Below are 25,012 nucleotides of genomic sequence, written 5' to 3' on the forward strand. Positions count from 1 at the left end.
ATTATGAAACAACTTGGAGAAGATCGAAGACGTTTTGATCTACAACTTCCATATTCAAGGTTTATCCAGATTCGAACTCTATCTATAGCAGAATGAAGAATCAATCTGAGAAGGATAAGGAAGACTGATTTAGCTAAGTCATATTTATCTCTAGCAAGTCTAGTTAAGTCATGTAAGCCACTGAGGCAAGTTTAATTAAATCATGTAAGCCTCTAAGACAAGTCCCAGTTCAAACCGTATAAGCCTTTATGATTAGTCTAAGGCAAATCCTAGTTTGAGTCATATAAGTCTTTAGGGCTAGTTTGAGTAGGACTCATTGTACCCCACCTCTATATATAGAGGTTTGGGCATCTTTGTTGGGGAATCTAAGAAAATTCAAGCATTGAGAATTAATTGAGTTTAGTTATTTTCTTATTATCGTATTTACCATTTTATCGTGGTCGTTAGATCGTCTTTATCTTTCTAGGAGTAGATCGTAACCCTAGAACTTTTTCACCTTCAAATCCTAGCCACCATCTTTCTTCAGCCACCATCACCCTTGGAAGTCCGCCACCCTCCGACGACCGCTGCAACGTCGGATATTTACTATTTTGACCTTGCCTCCACTGTTTTAATTATATCTTTCCATCCAGATATCTGATTGATGTAAAACTAAAGCCATCAGAACCCTATCTCGTGAGGCTACCACCATCTAAATTTTCATAATTGTCCTACGGACGAATCGTTCCAGATCTAGTCTATAACAAGGTCAGTATGGTGGTGGTAGAGATTGACCTAGGTGGAGTAGTTTGGATGGAGATGGATGGGCGGTATGAGTGCAGGTGTCGAGTACTAGAGAAAGAGATAGGAAAAAAGGTTGGCCATCCCTCATGGTCGAGAGGCGTTGGCCATTCGAGGAGGTAGGTAGCAATGATCACCCTAGATGGTGCTAGGTTGGCCACGTCTTGGAGATAGTCAAACAAGTGGGAAGAAGACGATCCTAAAATTATTCCATTAATCCAAGATGATCTGATCAATGGCGCAACACAACTTATAGTAGTTCTCTAATTGACTTGGTCGACCTAGCTAGTCTTAGCTTAGGTCTAACCGACTCAAACCAGCTTATAATGCATCGAATCAAAGGGTTAGGTGTGCACCACAAGTGGATTTTGGTGGATACCTAAACCAAGCCAGCTAGCCAGCTCGAATAAGCTCATACACATAAGCATAAAGTACTAAATAGCAAAACCAACTAAAAGCAAATGCAAGAATAAAAATAAATAGATAATTAGCCAAGGGACAAGGTCAAAATGCTAAAAGCTCCTCACCCTCCTACTATGCCGAACCATAGTGAGTGAATTAATCGATCTGGTCCAGTTCATAACAGCCACACTATGACCGACCACGTCATACCATGCAAACAAAATAATATTTTCTTTTGCTGACCTCTGGTCCTTTTGAGAGAACCTCAACCTAGGGTTGTTACATTATCTTCATTTGAAATAGTAAAATCTTCCAATAGCTTTGAAGCAGTTTTCAAACATTTACTAGGTAGAGTATTTTTATCCCTATCATGGATGATATGAGATGAGAAGCTGCTTCCTTTATTCTTCTATTTTCTATTTTCTATTTTTAGCTAGGAGTGTAATTGAGCAAAGCTTGATAGCCCCTAGCTCAAATCAAAGCTTAAACTGAAAGTAATTTTAAGCCTAGATTTGCGATCCAGCTTGATTTGTAATTATTTCAATTCAAGCTAATTTCAAGCTTGAACTGAATTTGAGCATAAATGAACTGATCAATTAAAGAAATATGAAGCCTAATTTCAAGCATTTTCAAGCTTAATTTAGGTTTGAATCAAGCTTAAAATAAGATTATTCAAAAACAATTATATAAACATTACAAAAATATAAATAATCAAAATATTTATATGTCTAGAAAAGATATGATATGATTAGAATTTAAAACTAAACTCTACAAGATTGGAATATATGACAATCCACTAAATTAATTTTAGAACATAACAAAATTATAACATAATATAAAATATTATATATAGATATATAATTATTTTGAGTCTTATCGAGCCTACTTGATCAAGCTTGACTCAAAATTATTTTTAAGTCTACTTTGAAGATCAAGCTCGGTTCGGTTGATTTTAAACCAAGCTTGACCGTGAGAAGCTTGTTTATTTTGACAGCCTATTTTCAGCTGGTATGAATCGTCTTTGTTTGTCATGGTGTGTAATAGAGTCTATTTATGATCATGGTGTCAAGTTTCTTCCTCTAAATGGAGTCATTTCTATTTAGATGATGAATATGCGCGACTCTTTTATTCATGCTATTTGCTGCTTATGTTGTATGAAGGATGAACCTATCCAGCATATCGTTATTAGTTGTAATATTGTATATTGATCAATATATCCTTTTCTCTGTTTCTATGGCAAACAATTGCACAAATTGGAGGAAGCAGCATATTCCCTCCTACCTTTGAGGCTTTGACTTCCGTGAGATTTTTTTTTGTCTCTAGTTTGGCGGTTAATTTTTTTCTACGACAATATACATTTTTTTTTGTCTCTAGTTTGGCGGTTAATTTTTTTTTGTCTCTAGTGAGGCTGGGTCCGTCGTTAGAGATGCGGGAGGAGAATCGAATTACATTTTTTTTGCAAGTATTTAATTTCTTCGTGCTTTGAAGAAAATCGATTTATTGGGCAATTAATTTTGGGAGTAAAATGGCTAGGTGTACGGGGCTCCAACCTCCGGAGTTGATATCTCTTCTGAATTTTTTGGATTGGATGGGCTTTCATCTCTCGAATAATATATATATATATATATATATATATATATATATATACACACACATTCTTCCAAATAATCCCAGTTATTTATTTAATATTTCGTCCGATCCCACCAGTCAATTTATCTGTACTGTTCGATCTCATTTTTATTCGGAAAGCTGCTATTTAGTCGATTATTAGTCCATGATATCAACTCGATGCGATGGTCATCACATCCATTCAAAAAGTAAAAAAGCGAACTGGGACACCAACTTTTCCCTTCATCTCGCCGACTCCGCCGCCCCCGCCGACATCGTCTTTGTGACGGCTGCAGTAAGGGCTTGGAGCAACTCGACGGTGTGAGCGAAGGGGAGTAGAGAGAGAGAGAGAGAGAGAGAGAGAGTAAAGAAGAAGAGGGAAATAGTTGGGGGAAAAGATAAAAAGATTGAGGCAGAGAGGGAGTCCATGTCGTCCAGGCTCTCGAAATTATTTCAAGTTCATTGCTCGCTGCCGGAGGCATCGGAGATCGGGACGACCGCGAACCTTGGAGTAGCCGTGCCATCCCGGGCAAGGATTTAGCGATTTACAAGGCAAGTGGGCTTTCATTCCTCATGCCGCCTGACTAGAATCCATGCCTAGGATGCATCTATATTTTGTTTTAATTATGTATGTAATTGTAGGCGTCTATTTTGATATAATAATCATGGCCTGCATAGTTCATTTCTTGATGTGTATTGTGTATGGTGCCAACATTCTACTACAGGGATGGGGCCAACATTCCACTACCAAGTTGGACCATACACACACACACACACACACACACACACACACACACACACACATATATTACAATTCAAATTTTAGAAATCAAATGAATATGTTAGTCCGAATTCTAAAATCGGACGGTGGGATCTCAAGATATCGTCTGAGAAGTAGACGAACGTCAGAGAGTCCGTCTATGGATCCGTGGATAGAGGCACAAGATCCTAGGTGATGATGGATGGTGGTAGACCGACGGTAATGGGGTGGCACTGGTGAGTAAGTGGTGGTGGAAGGATTATGGATGATGGAAGGGGTTAGGGCAAGGTAATAGAGAGATTGGAAGAAGGGGAGGAGTGGGCCGCCCTTAAGGGACTAGGGTGAGTGGCCGGTCGAGGGAGGTTAGAAGTGGCGGCACCGGGGAACGAGAGAACGAGAGAGAAGAAGAAGAAGAAGACTAGGGCAAAACTCAATTCATTCAATAATCACTCCTTGGTTGCCATCCACACCTTAACCAAACAATTAAAAATTGGCAATTATTAATCTTAGAAACAATGGATTTTCGTCGATCGCGTTCAAATAGGGTCGAACATGTTCGAACGCACAAAAGCATTCTCTGTCAATGCGAACCTGATGCAGGCGTTCGAACGTGGGCAATCGAACGCGTCCAATCGCGTTTGAACGCACATTTTGCTTTCTCTGTTTTTGCGAACTTGATGCAGGCGTTCGCAAGCGCGTTCGAACGCACCCCACCTGCGTTTGAACGCGACATACAAAAAACTTATTTTTCCCTGAAATAAACACTAAAATAAGAATAAAAGACACCCCCAAAGTGTATCCATACTCGAGATGACATCGGTGAAGTCCGAATCATATTAGTAGCATATGGTACAGTAGGGATGTTCATAGGTGGTTGGTAGGCTACTAAATTTTCAATATTAAAAATACAACTAATGTCATAATCAAGGGAATATCAATGACATAAGCATTAGAGTCTACACGTTTTAGAATTTTGAAAAGTCCTACACTACAAGCATGCAACTTCCGGATAGCTCTTGAAGAGAATCATTCGGGTTTGTCATGAATCATAACATGATCTCCAACTCTTTGGTACGCTTGTGCAAGTCGACATGTATTTTATACTGACGATTGTTCGTCTCAATTCACTTAAAGATCTTCTGATGCAAAGAATGAACATGAGGATACTACCTTTTGATCATATGATTACTCAATAAATAATTTTAATTATAATAAGTTACACCAACAACATTAGTCAATAAGTAACATAAATATCTAAATATAACATAGAGCTTTCATATAAATGCGCGAGTGCCTATGTATATGCAGTTGGTATGCAATTGTTGAAGTTCAAAATGCAGATGCAAATTGTATGTGGTTAATATGCAGCTGTATATGCATATGCAGCTTGTATATGCGTCCTATATGTAGTCAAACTGCGTATGAAGACCACATAATGCACTAAGAAGTACGAACATGAATACGGGATATGGGACACAGATATGGTATGATAGATACAAACACGAGAATGACAAAGTTTGGAAAAATAGGACTGGACATGTTTTAGTTACAACAAAATAAATAAATCAAAGCATTATACATATTATTGAATTATTTAAAGAAGTATTTTTCTAACTTAAAACATAAATACACAGGCATGCATAAGTTATTCATGAGAGAAAATCAAAATGTAGACAATACTACAAAGATATCACAACATGTCAAAAATGATAATGCTAATATGTGACGATACAATTCAATATTATGAAAGGAAATAACTAACTACCATTACTTAACTACAATAGATGGAATAGCTAAATCTGTGTTTCTTTGCACTAATTTACATTTGTATTACTTTTTTTGGTTCCAATAACTTGTGATTTTTGCATTACATCTTTGCGGCATATGCACGAAATTCTTGTAATAGATAATTTTTATCAAAAAAAATTGTAGCATATGATAAGTCTTACGTCCCAAAACTAAATCTTACATCCAAAAGGTGTCCCAAGAGTGACCAAAAGTGTTGAAGGAATGTCTAGATTTATTTTATAGTTTGTCAAATATCAGATACTTTTTAGAAGTGCTCGACATGTGTCCAACGAGAGTCCAATTAGTGTCGATGTCCGACAAGTGTCCGACATGGACACTTCAAATATGGCATCCTATTCATCTATGCAGCCTCTTCAAAACAATGATATATCTTTTAGAATGTGTATTAATTTCAACTATTTCTCTAACTATTGTTTCTTTGTTCTTTTTTTTACATTTGAACTATCTTATATTGAGGGCCCCCACCTAGCGCCTAGATGCTACATGACCTCTTGTCCATCCATCTACTGCATATAGTTTTTTAAAACCTTGCTGATATGATATATTGCAAGTCATGTGCTGTTCATGCTATCGGCTCGCCAATCCACAATATAGTATACATAGTCAGAGTTTTTGACTAATTTAAGTTTGCCTCAAATTTTTTTTTCGGGTCTTGTACACTTTAAAACTTATAATGGCACTAGGTGTGTCTTGAAATCACTATCCTATTCAGTGATTCTTAAATATAAAATTTTTTAAAGTCACTTAGAAAATTGATATTTGGGGAAAAGATTTCTAGAGAAATCTTCCGGTTTAGAGATTTATATGAAAAAAAACTCCCCATCAGATTTGGCAAATTTTCTGAGTGATTTGAAATTTTCTTAACTCGCGTTAAAAATCGCTGACTAAGACAGTGATTTCAAAACACACTTGGTTTTGTATATAAGGTTTGAAATGTGTAGACCTATAAAAAATCCTATAGAGTTATGTATTTCTGTCCAGCTTGTATGTGGATCTTTTATCCTATTTGAACAGTCTTATCAAGGATTCAAGGTCAGGTGCACGATTCAAGGTGTTGCAGATTCAAGGATTGAGCAAAGGCTATTGTGGTGACTCGGGAATAAGGTGATTTTTTTTTCCTGCAGTTGTTTCCTTTTTGGTTTTCTTGTCTACTGGATTTGGGGAGAGTTAAGAGGGTGGAAGAGGGTTTTGCTTGGTATTTTTTAGCATATTTTCTTGTACAATTTTTATTTCCTCATACTGAAAGACTGATAGTTGCACACAGGCTGCACATAAGCCTTGTGCCAAAACATGTAAATCTTGATGTCTCCTTTTTCTTTGGTTTATTTTCTTTTCTCGCTACTCATTCATTTGTTGTTGGGTTTCTTCCTTAAGCACAACATGTGGCATCAGAGTTCATTTGGAGTACTACTAGAGGACCGAACCTTAAAATAAACTTTCTTCTTGGCTTCACAACTTAGGCTTCAAATTCAACCTTCAATTCAAGTGAAGAGTATGAAGAGGAAAGCCACCATTGAATTTTCTTTTAGCTCCCAAAATCTCTCGTAGAAGAGAAATCGACTAAGGTTTCATCCCTTTCCTGATGACTGATTTGCCCTTGAGCAACGACTATTAGAACAAGTAGACCAAATCAACTCCCAACTCTAACTGACTCAATTGAAACCCAAATTAACTCTAATCAAGCCAAATTTTACCTAGTCATAAAATTGAAACAGTAGCATGTCAATTTGACCAAATAATCTTTATGCTATTTTCTTCCTCCTTTAAAAATGACTCATGTCCCATAATTACAGCCTAATTAATTGACTTTCCAACTAAAACACCTCCAAATAAGGAAGGTAATCACAATAGTTTCTTTCCCAACGCTATACAACAAATATGGTAATATATGCAACTAATTGATATCATTGTTTTAAAAAAACTTCTGCTTTAATGCCTAGGCTGCCGCCTTAGATAGAATATAAGTAGGCCCCACTTAGGTTCTGCATAAGTGATCACTTTAGTATCTCGTAACATATTTTAATATGTAGATTGACTTTGAAATTTAAAATTATTGTACATGTTGATGAATTAGTGGATTCAAGTAGTTTATTATATACCTTAACAAGAATAAATTAGTACATTATTTAGATTATAGGTACTAATTTTAACATCTTCTCTAACAATTATCTCATTTTAAAGGTTGCTTGGTTGGAATTGGGCTTGATAGCTTTCTTTAGTACAATCCCCTTGCGAGATCAACCAAGGGCTCGTTCCAAAGACTATACTCACTGCTTCCTCTGTTCATGTTCCAGCATAGAAGACCTAGATCTAGTGGATTAAGGGACAGAGCTTAAGGGTTGCAATAAATCTTTGATGTTTAGTGTAGTGCAGCGCCTGCTCAATTGAGTGTTTGCTATTCAGTAGATTGTCTTAAATTATGGGTGCCTATTTAGGCATCCACCTAGCGCCTAGGCTTTACATGATCCTTTGTTCGTCTGTCTACCACCTACGACCTTTCCCCCCCAAATTGATATTGGTTGATCAAGAAGCATCAATTTGTAAACAAGAAATTGATAGCGCTGCCCATAGCCTTGCTAAACACATCCGCTATCTGAATATTTGTGGAAATATGTGGGAGAGAAATAACCCGAGTATCGACAGCTTCTTGAATAAAATGGTAATGCACCTCAATATGCTTGGTGCATTCATGAAAGACAGGATTTGTAGCAATTTGAATTGCACTTGTGTTATCTGCATGAAGAAGAGTGGAATTAGATTGAGGAAAACCAATCTCAGCCAGTAACCCACTAAGCCAAACAACCTGCGAGCAAGTAGCCGACATTGCACGATACTCAGACTCAGTCAAAGATTTGGAAACACAATCTTGCTTCTTACTCTTTCAAGAAATTAAAGATTCTCCAAGAAAAACGTACACTAACTAGTGAGAGAACGACTTTGGACATCCGACCGAATTGGCATCACTAAATGCAACAAGATGAAGAGGGAAACCAATAGAAAAGAACAAGCTACTGTGAGAAGAGCCTCGAAGATACCGAATGATACAATGAACAACCACCAAATGAAGATGGTAAGGAGATTTCATAAACTGACTAACTTACTGGACAACAAATGAGCTATCAGGCCGCATAATAGTGAGATAATTCAAGCTGCCAACTAATTGCTAACAGACTATAGGATCAGAAAGAAGGTCACTATCCTCAAGTTGATATTAACATTTACTTCCATAGGAGTATCCACAGATGAAGAACCCTGTGGACCAGCCAAAGCAATCAAGTCATCTGTGTATTTGTGTTGATGTAAGAACACACCAAACAGATCATTGTGAACTTCCAATCCTAAAATGTACTGAAGAGGGTCAAGATCTTTCATATAAAACGAATCATGAAGAACCACATCCGATAATGTCTTTTGAAGAAACAAAGAGGAGACATAATGGCTTTGCACACCTAAAACTCGCATCAGATGATGTTAGATGATGTTTCACACCTCATTTCTCGATTAAGGTTTCACACTCAAAACTCACATTGGAGATAAATCTCAAAAAAATGTGTTTCTTTATTAACCCCAATTGAGTAAAGAGTTGGCCTACATAGACCTTACAATGACAATAAGCAAATAACACCCTTCGTCTAGCGTTACCACCCTTGTCCGTAAGAGCCCACCTCCTCTCCCTCATTTTTTTTTCCTCTCGGTTATCCTTCAATTTGCATTACCATCTAGAACATATCTTGACCTTTAGCCCCTATTTGGTTAATATCTCTAAAGCTAACCGGCTAAACCTTGAGATCCTAGATTTGTTGGAAAGCTCAGCGACAATATATCCAAATTTCAGGAGGATCTAATGGGTAGGTCTGTTGGAATCGCCCTCGAAAGTTCCGTTCTCAAATCTGTCCAGAAAACGTTATGAATCGGATCAAGCCAGTTCGTTTGTGTGGAAAGAAAAAAAATCTCAAAAAGACTTCCATATGGTATTTATTGACCTAGAAAAAGCCTATAATTGAGTTCTTAGTGAATTAATATGGTGGGTGATATCAAGGATTCGAGTTTCGGCCGATCCCGAGTGGGATCGGCCGAAACGGATCGGGATCGGCTATAGCCGATCCCGATCCAGCCGAAACGGTTTCGGGCTGCCAGCAGCGGCCGCAAGCAGTAATGTCTCGCAGCGACAGCCATCATTTGTCGGCTGTGGCTGGCCGACAAAGAAGCAGCCTAACAACTACTCGCCGTCGGCGCAGCAGCTAGAGAGAGAGAGGGAGAGAGAGGAAGGGAGAGTGAGGGAGAGAAAAGGAGAGAGAGAGAGGGAAAAAGCAAGAGAGAGTGAGAGAGAGAGAGAAAATGAAAGAGAGAGTGAGGGAGAAGGAAAGATTAAAAAAAAAGGGTATGAGAGAGAGGAAAAAAGGAAGAGAGAGTGAGAGAGAGGGAAAAAGCAAGAGAGAGTGAGAGAGAGAGAGAAAATGGAAGAGAGAGTGAGGGAGAAGGAAAGATTAAAAAAAAGGGTATGAGAGAGAGGAAAAAAGGAAGAGAGAGTGAGGGAGAAGGAAAGATTAAAAAAAAAGTTGAGAAAGAGAGAGAGAAAAAGATAAAAAAGAATGTGGGAGAAAATAGATACTTTAGACTAACAATTAGAGGGATAGAAAAGAAGAGAGGGAGAAAAAGAGATTTTTACTTTTTAGGCTTTATATGTGAGTAATTATTATTTCTTATTTTTTTATAATTTTTTCTAAATTTTTAGAAATTTCTCTAATATTTTTAATAATATTTAGAATTTTATTTAATTAAAATAGTCCGATCCGATACAGGCGGCCGATACGGCCGATACAGCCGATACGTATCGTTTTTTCGGACGGCCGATCCCAATCCCGATACCGATTTTTGGAACCTTGGGTGATATAGAAGAAAGGCGTATTGAGAAAATATAGCATATTGAGAAAGGCATATATACTGATGTTACTAAGGACATTATGATGTAGCTATTGCTATGACCAGAGAAGTGACAAGTTATATACCAGCATTCAGCATCAATCCCTTATTTGTTTGCATCAGTTATAGATGAATTAACTTAGGATATTCAATATGAGGTTCTATGGTGTATGCTATTTGCTGCTACTGTTTTAATTGATGAATCTAAGATAGGTTTGAATACTAAGTTAGAAGTGTGTTACCACAAGTTTTTCCATCTTTCTGCAGAAATGGCTGTTGTCATAACTAAATATTTCTCCATATTATAAATTCAACATTGATATCTTCATTCTCCTTCCAGGTTGTTGAGTGGTCACGTCCGATGTGGATCGCAGCACACTAGGTGACTACAAGATCAAGAGGAGATTCTCTTAGAAAAGTCAGTTGCTAATCTGTGCCTAACAAGAAAACTGATGTGGACATGTAATTTGTCTCAGGTTGATGAGAATTAATTTTTCAAGCATGTCATTTTCTCTTTTTTTAATGTTACTAATAGATTAGGTTCGTAGAGTTCATGTCTTCACATTTAGTTGCTGTTTCGCTGGATCTAAGATTAACTCTTGTAAAAAAGAATACTAAGAGTACCAGCATAGATGCAAAACATAGTGCCTTGAATAGTGAATTCTTCAGAATATATGATTATACCTTACACATTGACTAGGTTTGCACTTTGCAATTGGTTAAAAGTTTAAGGTGCTCATAATGGGAAGTGAAACGATAGCAAGCTCTTTAAGGCATTTCTAACTGTGGCTGAAGATAATTGAACAAACTCTATTTTACTGATATCATCTGGTTTAAATACTTGACTAGTCCGAAATCAGTATCTCTTCATATAGGTTGTGAAGTTGAGTCCTCTTACTATTTTATTTAACCAAGAATTTCTTTTTTATCTACATTTTTCTTGAGATATGCCAGTTGACATGATCCCATACTTCCGTATAATCAAAAATCAAAATCTCATGTTTAGCTTGAAAACTGATTCCTATTTGATAAAACATACCTGTAATACTCTCTTAGCTTTGTGTTTACTAGTCTAGATTAAGGCCTCGTTTGGTTGTTGAGTAAAGTTATTCAAGGATAAGTTTATTTACGTTTTTATATGCAAATTTGGTATCCGTTTAAGTTTATGCATATTTTAGTGTTTAGTTTGGCAAAAGTAATTATGGAGAAATGATGTTGATAATTTTCTATATTAATTACCATATTATCCCTATGAGATGTATTAGCTCTAATATATTTAATATAATTAAATAAATAAAATTGATTTATACAATATAATTATTAAATACTGTATTGTCAATAAATATAATATATTAACATAAAAAACTTTTCAAAATTATTATCATGAAATATACTTTATATAATAATAAATAGATAATTACATTGATTAATTTTGTCCTTAAAAATGTTTTTATGGTTAAGCAAATATTATTTTATATAATATGTTCTTTTTATTCATATTTGATAATAATATTTATTGGTCTATAGTAAGATATTATACTTGCTATTTTGTAAGGACATATTTGTTATTTTGTATAGTGTAAAGATGTAATTTGGTAACTATCTCGCTTCTCCTTATTCACATTCTCTTATAACACCTCCATTTATAATGAGATTTTGTACATAAACTCTCATGTGGCCGGCAAAGTTTGACCTAAATGTGTATAAGTGGGCATTTGTCTGCGCACATATAAGGGATGCCTAATTCAAAAATAAGTACCCTTTACACGCCAACCGAATGCTAAATAAAGACATTCTTCAAATGTTGATAATGTCCATTGTTGAAGTGGTTGTCTCACCAATGTCTGGAGCTTCATTGTAAAGCATATTCAAGGCTGTTGTGCTTTTAGATCTGTTAGATTTTCTTTCACATACCAGTGTTATGACTGTTAGCTTTCATTTATTTCACGGAACCCAAAAGTCCTGTCGCACTTATAGTCTTATTTATTGTCCCTGTGAACAAGTGAATGAAATTTCATAGTTGCAACAAATCAAATTGGTTCAATGGGAACTTACTAGTAATCCATAACATGATGGTAGTAATAAGATGCAGCCACGAGATTTTTCAAAATCTTTATCTTGTATTGTGAACATTGTTTGACCACGTGATGTTAGAGATGAAAAACATTGAAGCTGATGTTGCTACTTCTGCACTGCTCTACTAGCTATTAGTAGCTTTTGTCAGTCATTCAAATCATGGTTCGTTGGATCGATCGATCTGTATCAGGATCGGCCAAACTTGATCCCGATCTAGGCCCGATCCAAACACTCTCTCTCTCTTTCTCTCATTTTCTCTCTTTCACTCCTTTCTTTTTTTTCTCTTTATCGCATAACTATTATTTCTCTTATGAAGAGATCTAGCTCCAGTGAACTCCGGTATATAATTTTATAATTTGTTTATTTATTTTTCTCTCAGTCTCCCTTCTTCTTCTTCTTCATTACACTATGGTTTTTCTTTCTTTCTTTTGTTTGATTCTTTTCCAATCACTCACTTTCTAATCTCTTCTTATTTTTAATTTTTTTTGTATAGATTTTTTTCTTTATTTTCTTATTTTCAGTAAACTCTTTTCTAAATTTTTAGAAGTTTTCCTGTATTTTTAAATAATATTTAGAATTTTACGTAATTAAAAAGTCCAATCTGATCTAGATGATCGATACAATCGATACGGTTGATCCGGCTGATACATGTCATTTTTTCGGAAGTCCAATTCCAATCTTGATCCCGATTTTTCGAACCTTGATTCAAATTGCATTGTCATTTGCAAGAGATTTGTATATGGCATTTCTATGCTTTCATTGTCACTGCATAACTCATCATAAATACTGAAAGCGAATTTTTTTGTCTTACATACTTTTATCTCTTAGTTTGCAAGAAACTCATTAATTACCCTAAAACAATCTAGTTTTCTACAAAGTGATATTTGTCAAGCAATAGAAAATGAGATTCTGATATCTTACATCAAGGGTAAAGTTGACAAGCATAATTATACTCCCAGCTTATTTCGTCATTCCAAGAGTACTTATTGTCATTACAAATTTTTCTATCTTGATATTGAAGTACTTGTTACCATTACCAAATTCTTACCAAGGTTTTTACTTGATATTGAAATGCTTGATATCATTACCAAATTCTTTATCATGGGATAAGTGCTGTCCTGATAAGTGATAAGCTCATTTTGCAGGTAATATAGTATAAAGTTATGTGGATGTAGAATTAACCCGATGCAGGAAGTTGCTCAGAAAGTGATCCAAAGAGCAAAAATAAAGTCGTTTAAAAAAGTTTGAGCCCTGATCCATGCCTAGTTAATATTTTACCTCCCACCACCTGGTCATTAACCGGAGAACTGATGTTGACGTATAAGATCCATGTATCTAGTCGATGCTCAATAATTTTTTAACACAGCGATCAGCAAGCAGCAAATATTGCTTAGCCAGAGAACTGATGTTGACGTATAAGATCCATGTATCTGTCGATACTGATTGCTTAGCCAAGTATTCACCTTTTCTGTTTCTCTTGTTTATTAAAGCTTTTAATCTTTATTATTCCTCTTGTGTTGTTTCTTGAGCACAAACTGTTGGTTCATTGATGCCGAAAGTCAGTGTTTATGCTACTCATGATTAGGATTGTTCTGTCCAGATGTGACAGAACAAAGTCCATCAGAATATCGAGTTAATCAGAGTTTCAAGACCATTATGGAGATGTACCAGACTTTAAATTAACGAAAAGCTTAAGGTGCTCATTTTAAAAGACAACTATCTTATAGCTTGTGTAAGCTTTCTTTAGTTGTATTGATTCTGATTTTCTGTTCACTATGCTGAACATTTTATCAACTCATAAATAATTGTTGGCTCTAGTCATGATTGTTGTGGAATCATGTAATCATGATATCTTACAAGCCTATCCTTTTAATCACCATTACTCCTGGGTTATACAAACTTTAGTACTTCTTGCATTAGCATTCCATGTAGGCATTGTTCAGTTCCTTAATTAACTATTCATTGACAATAAATGACTTTGTCCATACGCAACAGACGTTACCACATTTCAGCCCTCTGTAATTTGTTACTGTTGTCAGTGAGTGATTATTTGAACAGCTCAATAAATATCCATTACTTTTCTTATACATTACATCTGAATCTTATTAGGCTTTTCAATGTTTCATGTGAACCTGTGATTTTTCTCATATTTTGAGATTTTCATCTTACATTGGTGTCATATGAGGTGTGCATGACTGCAAGTATTCATCCTTAATTATTTGTGGCATGAACAGGTGCAACATAATCAACGTTGAATCCACAGAAGCGCAATAGAATTGGGTGGAAGATCACATTCCCGACAATATTTTGGAAGGCATGCAGCATGATTAACAGAATTTTATGGTCATTATTGTATATTTAACAAACAGTTTTATTTGGCCATCGGATGTGCCTTTTCATGTAATTCACATTGCTCTCTTCTTTTTTGATAAAGATTGTAATTTCTGTACACATTAGACAGCAAGGTATCAGGTTATTAGGACATGATAATTTCCTCAGCTTCAGGCTTGCAGTAAAGCAGGCTTACTTCATTGACATTCTCTTGAGTTTTCATTGGCATTCTGATGGTTTTAATAAGATGCAATCTGGAACTCAATTCTCACATTAGTTGTGGACCTGTGGTGAATACGATAGAAATCATTCTTCAAGGCATTTCTATTAAACATATTCTTTGCTTGATGTACAATTCAGGTGCGCTTCCATTTCTTCCATAGTGCTGTCAGTGTCTTGCTGAAAGAGGTTTATTCCCTCTCCTTTTTTTTGTTTGTCTTCTCATTATCATCAATGCCACTTTATACATCCCAAAAGTGAATCTTTTGATCTTCAATGATATTATTCTCTTTGTTTTCGACTGCTTCGAATGCTTCATCATTAGAGCTTGTACCAATCTATGCTTAGCAAAATCTTGTAAAAAGTCAAAACCGACTTGAAACGCATATGGCTTCCGGTTTAATTCATCATTCAATTTAAGTGCCGGTACAAATCTCTCTTGTCTTGCTATTGAAGTGATTGTGTTCTTTTTGGAAAGTAATTTTAATAAGTTGTTATATGTATGGGTTGAGGAACCTGAAGCTTCAGTGAGTTGCAGCCCAGCAGTGGATTTAAATGCCAGAAAAGTTAGGCTCTTTATGTAAAGGTTGAGTAGACGATCCGTGCCTACCGGGGAACTGCCTCCCAACACCTAGTCATTCACCAGAAAACTGATGTTGACAATGCAAATTTTGTGTATCAGGTTCAGTAGAATTACTTGACCAAGTATGCTGCCTTTTTTCTCCTCTTTTCTCTATTACTGTTGGACTAACATCTTTGTAGTCTTCTGCTACTGTTATTAGGTTGGCAAGATGTTGATGGTCGATGGGGTCCGGCGATGCCACGGTGGAAATTCTCTCCACGGATTTAATGCCAGATATAGATTTGGCGGGATTCAAACTCAGGAACTCTTGCTCTGATAATGGGTAGGTTGTTGGTTAATGAAAGCTGCTGCTTCTAGTTAAGAAAAAGGAAGAAAAAGGTTACCTTCCACTTCTTAGTTACAAATGCAGTACATCAAAGTGCTTTGAGTGGCCACTTGCTTCAAAAATGTCAACACTACTATTGAGACTGAGAATGCTTTCAATTAGGGTAAAGTTTATGAGATGTTCATGGAAGCTAATTAGGAAATAAAGTCTTCTGCTACTGGTGGGGTTTGAAGAGTTTATACACCTCAGTATCATCTACTACATGCCTAGAAATTGCATGATGTAAATAATCCTACTCATTAGTAGTCTTTTAAATGATAAATTAAAGGAAACAACTGATGGTAAACTTTTTTAGCAACTTTTATCTGACTCCTTCTATTAATTTAACTCTTTTTTTTTTTTTCTTTCATTGGGGTTTATAATCAGAGAGATCATCATAACATCTGTTCAAGTGTCATCATTCTTTCATTCACCAAAGACCAAAATCTATATAATAATTTACCTCGAAAGCTGATCCCAATCTTTGATGAGAAGACCTGCTAAGGCGATACTCCCTAAAAATAAAAATCCTTTTCTTTCATTCTTTCAAGAAACAAAATGGCTTAATTGGGCGGTAAGTTCTTTTGCTTCATTGTTGCATCAGTCCTTATTTTTCTTTTAATGATCCATCTCTTTCCCTTTCCGTATCACATGTTTGTGCTTGTCAGTCTTCAAAATTTAAGCAAGTTGACTAGTCTTTCCTCCTTTCTCTCAAATTGCAATTTGAGAGAGAGAGAAAGAGAGAAAGAGGTTTTGGTTCAACTTTTTACTGCACAAAAAAGAAAACAAAAATAAATAAACTTTTGGATTGGAAGAACAAAGATGGTGTGCTATTATTGATCAATGGCTTGCTGCTAAGACTGTTACACTTGCATCCCATTCTATGCACCCAAACAAATACCTACTTTTTCTCTTTCTCCCTTCCCACTTTTCTTACTTGCCCTATAAACTTCCCTTTTACCTCTCTGCATAACCATTTGGATGAAAGGGTGAAAAGGGAAGAGAAATTGGAGACTTATTGGGAGGTCTAACGAAAGGGAAAAGAAAAAAAAAAAGTGAAAATTGTACTTCACCTTCATATTCCCTTGCCTTAATTTCATGAGGGTATAATTCAATCGATATTATTTTTAAATATATTAGAAAGTCGAGGGATAAAAGTGCCGTTAACCTAAAAATAACAAATATTATTTTCAATTATAAAAAGACTACCCTTTTACTGACTTAGAGGAATTAATAATCTTTTTTTTCTCTTCCTTTCATTCCTTCAAACTAAAATATAATTAAGAATAAGATTATTTCTTTCTATGACGCAAAACGGGCGTGATCAAAATGCACAATTATATTAACCCCAATTTGTTTATTACACCAAAGTGTGACACACCTTGTAATTAGTCAAATAAATTAGTCCATTAAAGTTGTTAATGAAAAGATATTTAGATTCCCCCCCCTTTCTCTTTGGGCATGTGGTCATCAGCATTCCTAAACAAAAAGCTTATAGCTAAGCTAAGCAATAGACCCACTTTGAAGCACTACACCTAACCTCTAATGCCCACCTTGTTATCATCTTCTATAACGTTATTCTACTTTATGTGTGTGCAAAATGATACGTGGGCGTACGCATTGCTTAAAATAATTAAGCACCGGATTGTGCAAATCATTCAATGGAAAAGTGTTTGAAAGGACATAAAGGTGTTCAATTAACCTTCTTCTTGGATGTATTCCTTCTACACTTGCTTTTTTATTTCCTCCACTCAACTACTTATCAATACAATACATTGAAGTTGTTTAAGTATTTTATTTTATTTGTAATAATAGATTTTAATACACATCGCAAATATACGCAGGTTTTTATACTAAATTAAAAAAATTAAATATAATTAAACTGTAAAAGTTACAAACTATATTTAACTCATTTGTACGATAACTATCCGTTATAAATGAGACATATAATAAACATAGCTTAGGTAGAGTGTGAATGAATGATAGATAAATATCTCTAATCTTTTAAATACATGAACTATAGTAGATTAGTACTAACCCCAATCACTCTGTAATTTGTAATATTGCCATTGTAATTGTGGGTCCATCCTACACACCTAATAGCTAGTGTAGCTCAAATCTTCTTGAGGATCCTGCTTTGAAATAATGGGAGTTACCTAATTAGTCTTTCTCTTTTATGTAGTAGTACCATGCTAGAATAGTTTCAAGGACACTGATAGAATATTTGTTGATTAATAATCCATTATAAATAAAGAGAGGAACTATACAAGGAGTAGTAGGTTTGTTCCAATGAGCTCATGGAGACCTCAAATGGAGGGTGATCTCACACTTAGGGCAACCAATTATGTCCATATCACAAGTATGTACACATAAATATATATATATATATATATATATATATATATATGTACATATATAACCAAATTTTGTCTAAGTTTGGTAGAAGCAGTTATGGAGATGCTTAGGGTTTGGTCATTAGGTTAAGCTAGACTCTTTTCTGTTTTTTTTTTTAAAATTAATTTATTTAGAAAGGACCTTTTTGCTGAAAGCCTTGGTGTTTGTATCTAATAATTCATGAGATGGGAACAATAGAAATGAGCAACATATAAAAATATTTCTATAATTAAAGATACAGAGTTGTACTATAATAAATAAAATAATAATAAATCAGTAGGGCATTCCATTTACAGGGGGTGGTCAACCCTTGCCCAAAGACCAGAGAAGAGGGTGAGGGAAGTAACTCATCCATCCATCCATCCATCTCCTTTAAATACCTCTAGGTAGCCTTCTATCTCTCTCTATGCTATACCTCCAATCCCCTCCCTTTCTTTCCACTTAAGAACAAGGGCAGACACATGAGGAAAAGAAGCCCCTAGAGAGAGAATAATTTTGCCCCCAATCCCCCACATCCCTTGCCCACAAAAAAACAAATGCCTTGTTAAAAACAAGCTGGGAGTGAGTGAGTGAGAAAGGGAGAGAGAGAGAGAGTGAGTTCAGACTTCAGAGAAGGGGAAACGGGAAATATATTAAAATAATTATTTCTTCCCCTTCTCTCTCAACACATTCACCAACTCTCCCCCCTTCCCCCTCCTCTCCCTCTCAATTTTTTTTCCACCCCCTTTCCTTCTTCTCTTCCTTCCTCTTTCTTCCCTCTCCACCGTCATAAACCCTCCCCCCCAAAAACCCGGGGATGGGCGGGGGACGCACGCGACGCAAGAAGCCGAATAATCTCCATTACTTATTGCCATTCTTGGAAGAGTAGCGGCGTCTCTTATTCTACTACTATTCTTTGCTTCGTTTTATCCTGCCCTTTCACTGGTTGGAAGCTCACGTTATGGCGTCCACAACGACGACCACGACCACGACGTCCATGGAGTTGGCCTCGGGGCCCGCAGCGGCGGCAACGGCGGCGGCGGCTGAGGAGGTGGCGGCGCGGGCGGCACACAAGAGGTACGAGGGGCTGGTGACGGTGAGGACGAAGGCGATCAAGGGGAAGGGGGCGTGGTATTGGGCTCATCTAGAGCCAATCCTTGTGCCCAACTCCGACACCGGCCTCCCTAAAGCCGTGAAGCTACGCTGCTCCCTCTGCGACGCCGTCTTCTCGGCTTCAAACCCTTCGAGGACAGCCTCCGAACACCTTAAGCGCGGAACTTGCCCGAACTTTGCTTCTCCTTCCTCTTCCTCCCCTGCTCCCAAACCTATCTCTTCCATTCGTCCCTGTGACTCTTCTATTGATCATCATCACCACCATCACCACCACCATCGTAGTAACAGCCGCAAGCGCTCGTCTTCCTCCTCCTCTGCTCTTGATCTCCCCGTCTCCCACCTCGCCATCATCGACGCATCGCACTTCTCCGCCGGCGAAGGCGGCGTCTACTCTTCCACGCCTCCGCCTGCGGCGCCTCCCCAGCTTCCGGCGCCTCCGCAGCCTCTCGTGCTCTCCGGTGGGAAGGAGGACTTGGGTGCTCTCCAGATGCTCGAGGATAGTGTCAAGAGACTCAAGAGCCCCAAGACATCCCCTGGCCCGGCGCTATCGAAGGCGCAGGTAGAATCCGCTCTCTCTCTTCTCTCCGATTGGTTCCACGAATCCTGCGGCGCGGTGTCGCTCTCCGCCGTCGAGCACCCAAAGTTCCGAGCTCTCCTCCACCAACTCGGCCTTCCTCCGCTCGCAAGCCGCGACCTTGCAGGGCCCCGGCTCGACTCCCGCTTCGACGACGCCCGTGCGGACGCCGACGCCCGCATCCGTGACGCGCTCTTCTTCCAGCTCGCGTCCGACGGCTGGAAGCCGCGGCCTAATTCTCCATCATCCCCCTCCGACGAGGCTCTCGTCGCGCTCTCCGTCAACCTCCCCAATGGCACCTCCGTCTTCCACCGCGCTGTGCCGACTCAGTTGAGTGCGCCCTCGGATTACGCCGAGGAGGTGCTCTGGGACACGGTCGTCGACGTCTGCGGCGGCGGCGGCATCGGTGGAGTCCAGCGATGCGCCGGGATTGTCGCCGACCGGTTCAATTCGAAGGCGCTGCGGAGGCTGGAGAGCCAACATCATTGGATGGTGAACCTTTCTTGCCAGCTCCAGGGTTTTCATAGCCTCATCAAGGACTTCTTTCGCGAGTGCTCGCTCTTCCACACTGTCATGGCCAATTGCTCTAAGCTCGCCGCCTATTTCAACAACAATTCCCCTGTCCGAAGTGTATTCCACAAGTACCAGCTCCAGGAGCTCGATCACACCAGCCTTCTCCATGTCCTGCCTTCCTCCGACGTCGGTAGTAGCTCCGGTCCGGTCCTTGCAATGCTGGATGACGTATTGGGCTCTTCTCGCCCCCTGCAATTGGCAATCTTAGATGAGTCCTACAAGCTCGTTTGCTTAGAGGACCCGACTGCAAAGGAAATGGCGGAAATGATTCGAGACATCGGGTTCTGGACCGACATCGAGGCGGTTCACGCCCTCGTGAAGATGATCAAGGAAATGGTTCGCGAGATGGAGGCCGAGCGGCCGCTTGTCGGGCAATGCCTGCCGCTCTGGGAGGAGTTGAGGGCGAAGGTGAAGGACTGGTGTGCTAAATTCAGCATCGACGAGGGGGCCGTAAAGAAGGTGCTCGACAAAAGGTTCAAGAAGAACTATCACCCTGCTTGGTCAGCGGCGTTCATTCTGGATCCCTTGTACTTGGTCAAGGATGCCAGTGGGAAGTACCTCCCGCCGTTCAAGTGCTTGACGCCGGAGCAGGAGAAGGACGTGGACAAGCTAATAACGCGGATGGTATCCCGGGAGGAAGCCCACATCGCTCTGATGGAGCTGATGAAGTGGAGGACTGAGGGACTCGATCCCTTATACGCGCAGGCAGTTCAAGTGAAGCAGCTGGATCCGATGACGGGGAAGATGAGGATCGCCAACCCGCAGAGCAGCCGGCTGGTGTGGGAGACTTGCCTGAGTGAGTTCAAGTCACTTGGGAAGGTTGCCGTGAGGCTCATCTTCCTCCATGCGACTGCTTGTGGCATTAAATGCAATCTGTCGCTGCTGCGTTGGGTGTCGTCGGCTCGCGGCCGCCCGAGTAGTATAGACCGAGCTCAGAAGTTGGTCTTCATCACGGCTCATTCAAAGCTAGAAAGGAGGGACTTTTCGAACGAGGAAGAGAAGGATGCAGAGCTCTTTTCCAGTGGGGAGGATGATGTGCTGCATGACTCGCCCTTTGTGGATGCCTCCTCAGTGTAACACTCTCTGTAATTTTCATTTAATTTTTTTTCTTTTTCCCCCCCTTCTTTTTCTGTTTGCTGCCTTTTGTAGAATTGGATTTCTTTCTAGGAATTGTTGAATTTTTTTTCTTTCTTCTATCGTTTCTTCCTTGTGCCCATGGTGTTGATCTTACTTGCTCGCTCGAGATTTTGGGGGTTGGAATTGTGGGCATGAGAGAGAGGATCATGATCAATTTGCAATTTGCTTGTTTAATCAACGATGATGTCGATCGCTTGTGTTTATGATTTTGGAGGCCTAATGAGATTCCAGGGAGAAATCAAAGTTTGTCTGTCTTGTTTATAAAAGTCGAACCGACGATGAAACAACGCCAGGACAAACTATGTAACATTTTGGTTCTTGAGAAATAAAATTTCTATGATGTTGCACTCTAGGATATTCATGTGTGATTTGTTATTCTTTCACCATTTTTCTTATTAAAAAAAAGAAAAAGAAAAAGAAAAAGAAGGAAAGTGCTATCTAATGTCATTTATTAGTGTGGTTGTTTTCTTTTTAAGCATGAAGCAGCAAAAGTAGGCTAAACCACAACTATTCTTCCTTGTTTAATCACTGCGTCTTTGTTGTACGAGAACATGCATTTTTGTCTAGTCTTTTTCTAATGTCATTGTAGCAAATATATCTACAGAAGTTTTTGCTTAGATTAGGAACAAAAGATATGTATGGACAGTGATTTTATTTGTATTTATTCCGAGCACTGCGCCATTACCAGAAACTCAACGTTTTTCACTGGTATTGGCTTCAGGACCAAGTACTTCACTTTAATGCTTGTGAGATTATTGATGCTGTTTATTTCTCACAATCACGTGGTGATGTTGTTCATGGCAGGGAACCAAATAATTACAGCTCTAATAGCAGCGGCGCAACCGCCGTTTATTGGTGTTAAATTCCACGGTTTTCTTTTCTCTCTGGAAAGATGAAATTAAGCTAGCAGAAGCCAAATGGAGGGACCTCACTGGATTGTGTGTGGCCTTGGCCATTATCCTTCATTCATCAAAGAAAGGAGGGGGGGGGGGGGGGGTTGGGGTGGTACTGAGGATGCTCTCTAACTTAATACAGAGAAAGATAGGCGGGCATCTGAACATAGTTTCAGAAGTGCAGTATCTAAGAAAAAATGTGGGCATTTTATGCCTCGCTATAAATGGTCTCCTTTGTGCTTGCTCTATTCAGCTAGCTTCACTACTGCTGCCCATCAACTGTCTTTATCATCTTCAACTCAGAGTTGGAAACTGTCGTTTTCACAGACAGAGAGAGATCCTTTCCCGAAGTTCACTCCTCTCATGATCAGAATTTATATATATATATATATATATATATATATATATATATATATATATATATATATTGTCCTCCTGAGTATAAAATTTGTAGCATGAATTCCGGTGATGATCGATGTGGATGTGAGCAATTCTTCCCCTTGGTTTTCCTAGATCAGTAGTTGGTGAAACGAAATTGATTGCTTTATTGTCAACCTAGGATCATAATAAAGAGAACATTATTTGAGGATCTCCTAATTACCTTGATGGGGGAGGGGGTCTCTTAATTAATTCACACACACACACACACTCTCTCTCTCTCTCTCTCTCTCTCTCTCTCTCTCTAGATGTTGCTGTCACTACTAGACTTTTCAGTTCTGCAGGGGAGCCGAGGTGCGAAAGGCCCACTGCGACAGCGGTGGATGTCAACTTCCGAGTCTCATGGTCCAAGAGATTGGAGAAAGAAAGAAAGAAAAGCTCACTCTTAGAGAGGGGTAACAGGGGCCCTCTCTTTCTCATCAATCTCTGGGTAGCTTGTGTTCTAAACAATTAACTTTGTGTCTCACTAAAGCTCATGCTTAGGTTCCTATCAACCTCCTTTTCTCCCTCCCTCCCCTCCTTGCTGATGTTTAGAATGGCATTTCAACGTCAGTTGTAACGTCGACCATCATCCTTGTTTTTGTGGGGTATTGTCTAACACAACTCGAAGTTCTTCTACTCAAGGGGGGTGGGGGGAATAAATGCTTCATTAGTAGTCGTAGTAGTAGTCGTAGTAGCATATATGGCTCAATTGGCTGTGCGTCTGTATGTATATGTAATATAGATATTCAGGGATTCCAAATATGGAAACCAATCCAGTGGCAAAGACAGAGGAGCCAATAAGGGGGTGCTGAGTGGCAGGATGTAGGGAAATTTTAGCAACTGGGCGTTGGAGAGGATCGATCTTAAAAAGTTGGAGAGCAGTGAGTGGTGGGCATTGGACAGGTGGAACAGGAAGCCATGATGCACTGCTCCTTGATCCTTGGTAAAGCCTGTGGGTGCGTTGGCGATGATGATTTGAGATCAAGCAGAGATGGATCGTTTTAGCATCCAAATACAAAAAACATCACACTGTCTGATTGTCTCTCCAGTCTGCTACTCTCTCTAGCCTCTTCTTTGAGTCTTTCCCTCTCCACGTCCCAAATGACCATATTGCCCTTCGGTGGGAGACTATTTTTCTGTCGGCAAAGAGAGATAGAGAGAGAAGAGAGGCTTTTGGATTGCTGACTGCTCACCTACTGGATTTTTTTTACTCTCTCTCTCTCTCTCTCTCCCCCCCTTTTTTTTCTGGGTTTGTTTGAAGAGAGAATAGATTTCCTCCGAACAACATCATGCAGTAAAAGCAAGCAAGAGAAGATGTATGATGATGATTAATATGTAGGACGACACAGGCTGCTTTTCTACGAGAATCTTAACCACTTAGGGCCCCCCTCCCCCTTCTCTCCCTCCTCTACTTTGCCTTTTTTTTCCCCTCTCTGCCAACGCTAAGCTTATTTTTTCCTCTCCCCTTTTGACCTTTTGGGTACTCCGCTCCTCCTCTCTCTCTCTCTCTCTCTCTCTCTCTCTCTCTCTCCTGTGTATTCTTTTCTCATCATCCCGTGTGCTCATTTGAGTACTCTATTATTTCATCTTAGCCAATAATAGGAAATGCTTACTTGATACGTCTCCTTGTGTTGTTCTCAGTAGAACGAACGAGCGAGCGAGCTAGCCATTGATATATCCTTTGGCCATGGTAAATATTCGATCACCAAAGCTTCAAAGTACTTTGCATTAGTGTGAGTGTTTGGTTCTGTGTGATTTGAATCCACCAATCACATAGTACACAAGCTAAGCTTTTGCTATCACTTCAGGCCACGTACTCATCGACAAAAACAAAAACGCCAACAGGGAGATGTGGGTACGCGCGAGAACCATAATATTATTATTAAGCTCTCCCTGTTAAAAATGAGATAAAAAATAATTAATTAGATGGGAAAAAAATTGTACTTACTTTCTATTTTACTCCTCCGGTTAGAAATGAATTTTGAAGGAATTAACCCCCTGGTTAGATAGAGAGAATATGAGATAATGGCAGAGAAAATTAAAAAAAAAACGTCTAAACTCTTTTTATATTTTA

General features: G+C 38.7%; 1 protein-coding gene and 1 long non-coding RNA gene across 4 annotated transcripts; both read left to right on the plus strand.

Moving 5' to 3' along the window:
- The first annotated feature begins 2,969 nt into the window (after nt 1–2,969).
- LOC140799314 (uncharacterized) lies at nt 2,970–14,960 on the plus strand. 3 transcript variants are annotated; one of them, XR_012110980.1, is made up of 4 exons: nt 2,970–3,342; nt 6,374–6,463; nt 10,623–10,758; nt 14,593–14,960. It is a non-coding gene; the product is annotated as an uncharacterized lncRNA (long non-coding RNA). The 3 variants fall into 3 exon arrangements; XR_012110979.1 differs by having other exon boundaries at nt 6,397–6,463; XR_012110978.1 differs by lacking the exon at nt 2,970–3,342 and having other exon boundaries at nt 6,114–6,463.
- A 3,723-nt stretch (nt 14,961–18,683) lies between these two features.
- Nucleotides 18,684–21,980, plus strand: LOC140799348 (uncharacterized). Its single transcript, XM_073153653.1, has one exon. It carries the CDS (start codon nt 19,190–19,192, stop codon nt 21,563–21,565), a length of 2,376 nt encoding a protein of 791 aa, XP_073009754.1. The 5' UTR covers nt 18,684–19,189; the 3' UTR covers nt 21,566–21,980.
- The last annotated feature ends 3,032 nt before the right edge of the window (nt 21,981–25,012 follow it).

The sequence above is a fragment of the Typha latifolia genome, chromosome 12 (assembly GCF_019914945.1).
Source record: "Typha latifolia isolate L0001 chromosome 12, TyphaL0001v2, whole genome shotgun sequence".
Classification (NCBI taxonomy): domain Eukaryota; kingdom Viridiplantae; phylum Streptophyta; class Magnoliopsida; order Poales; family Typhaceae; genus Typha; species Typha latifolia.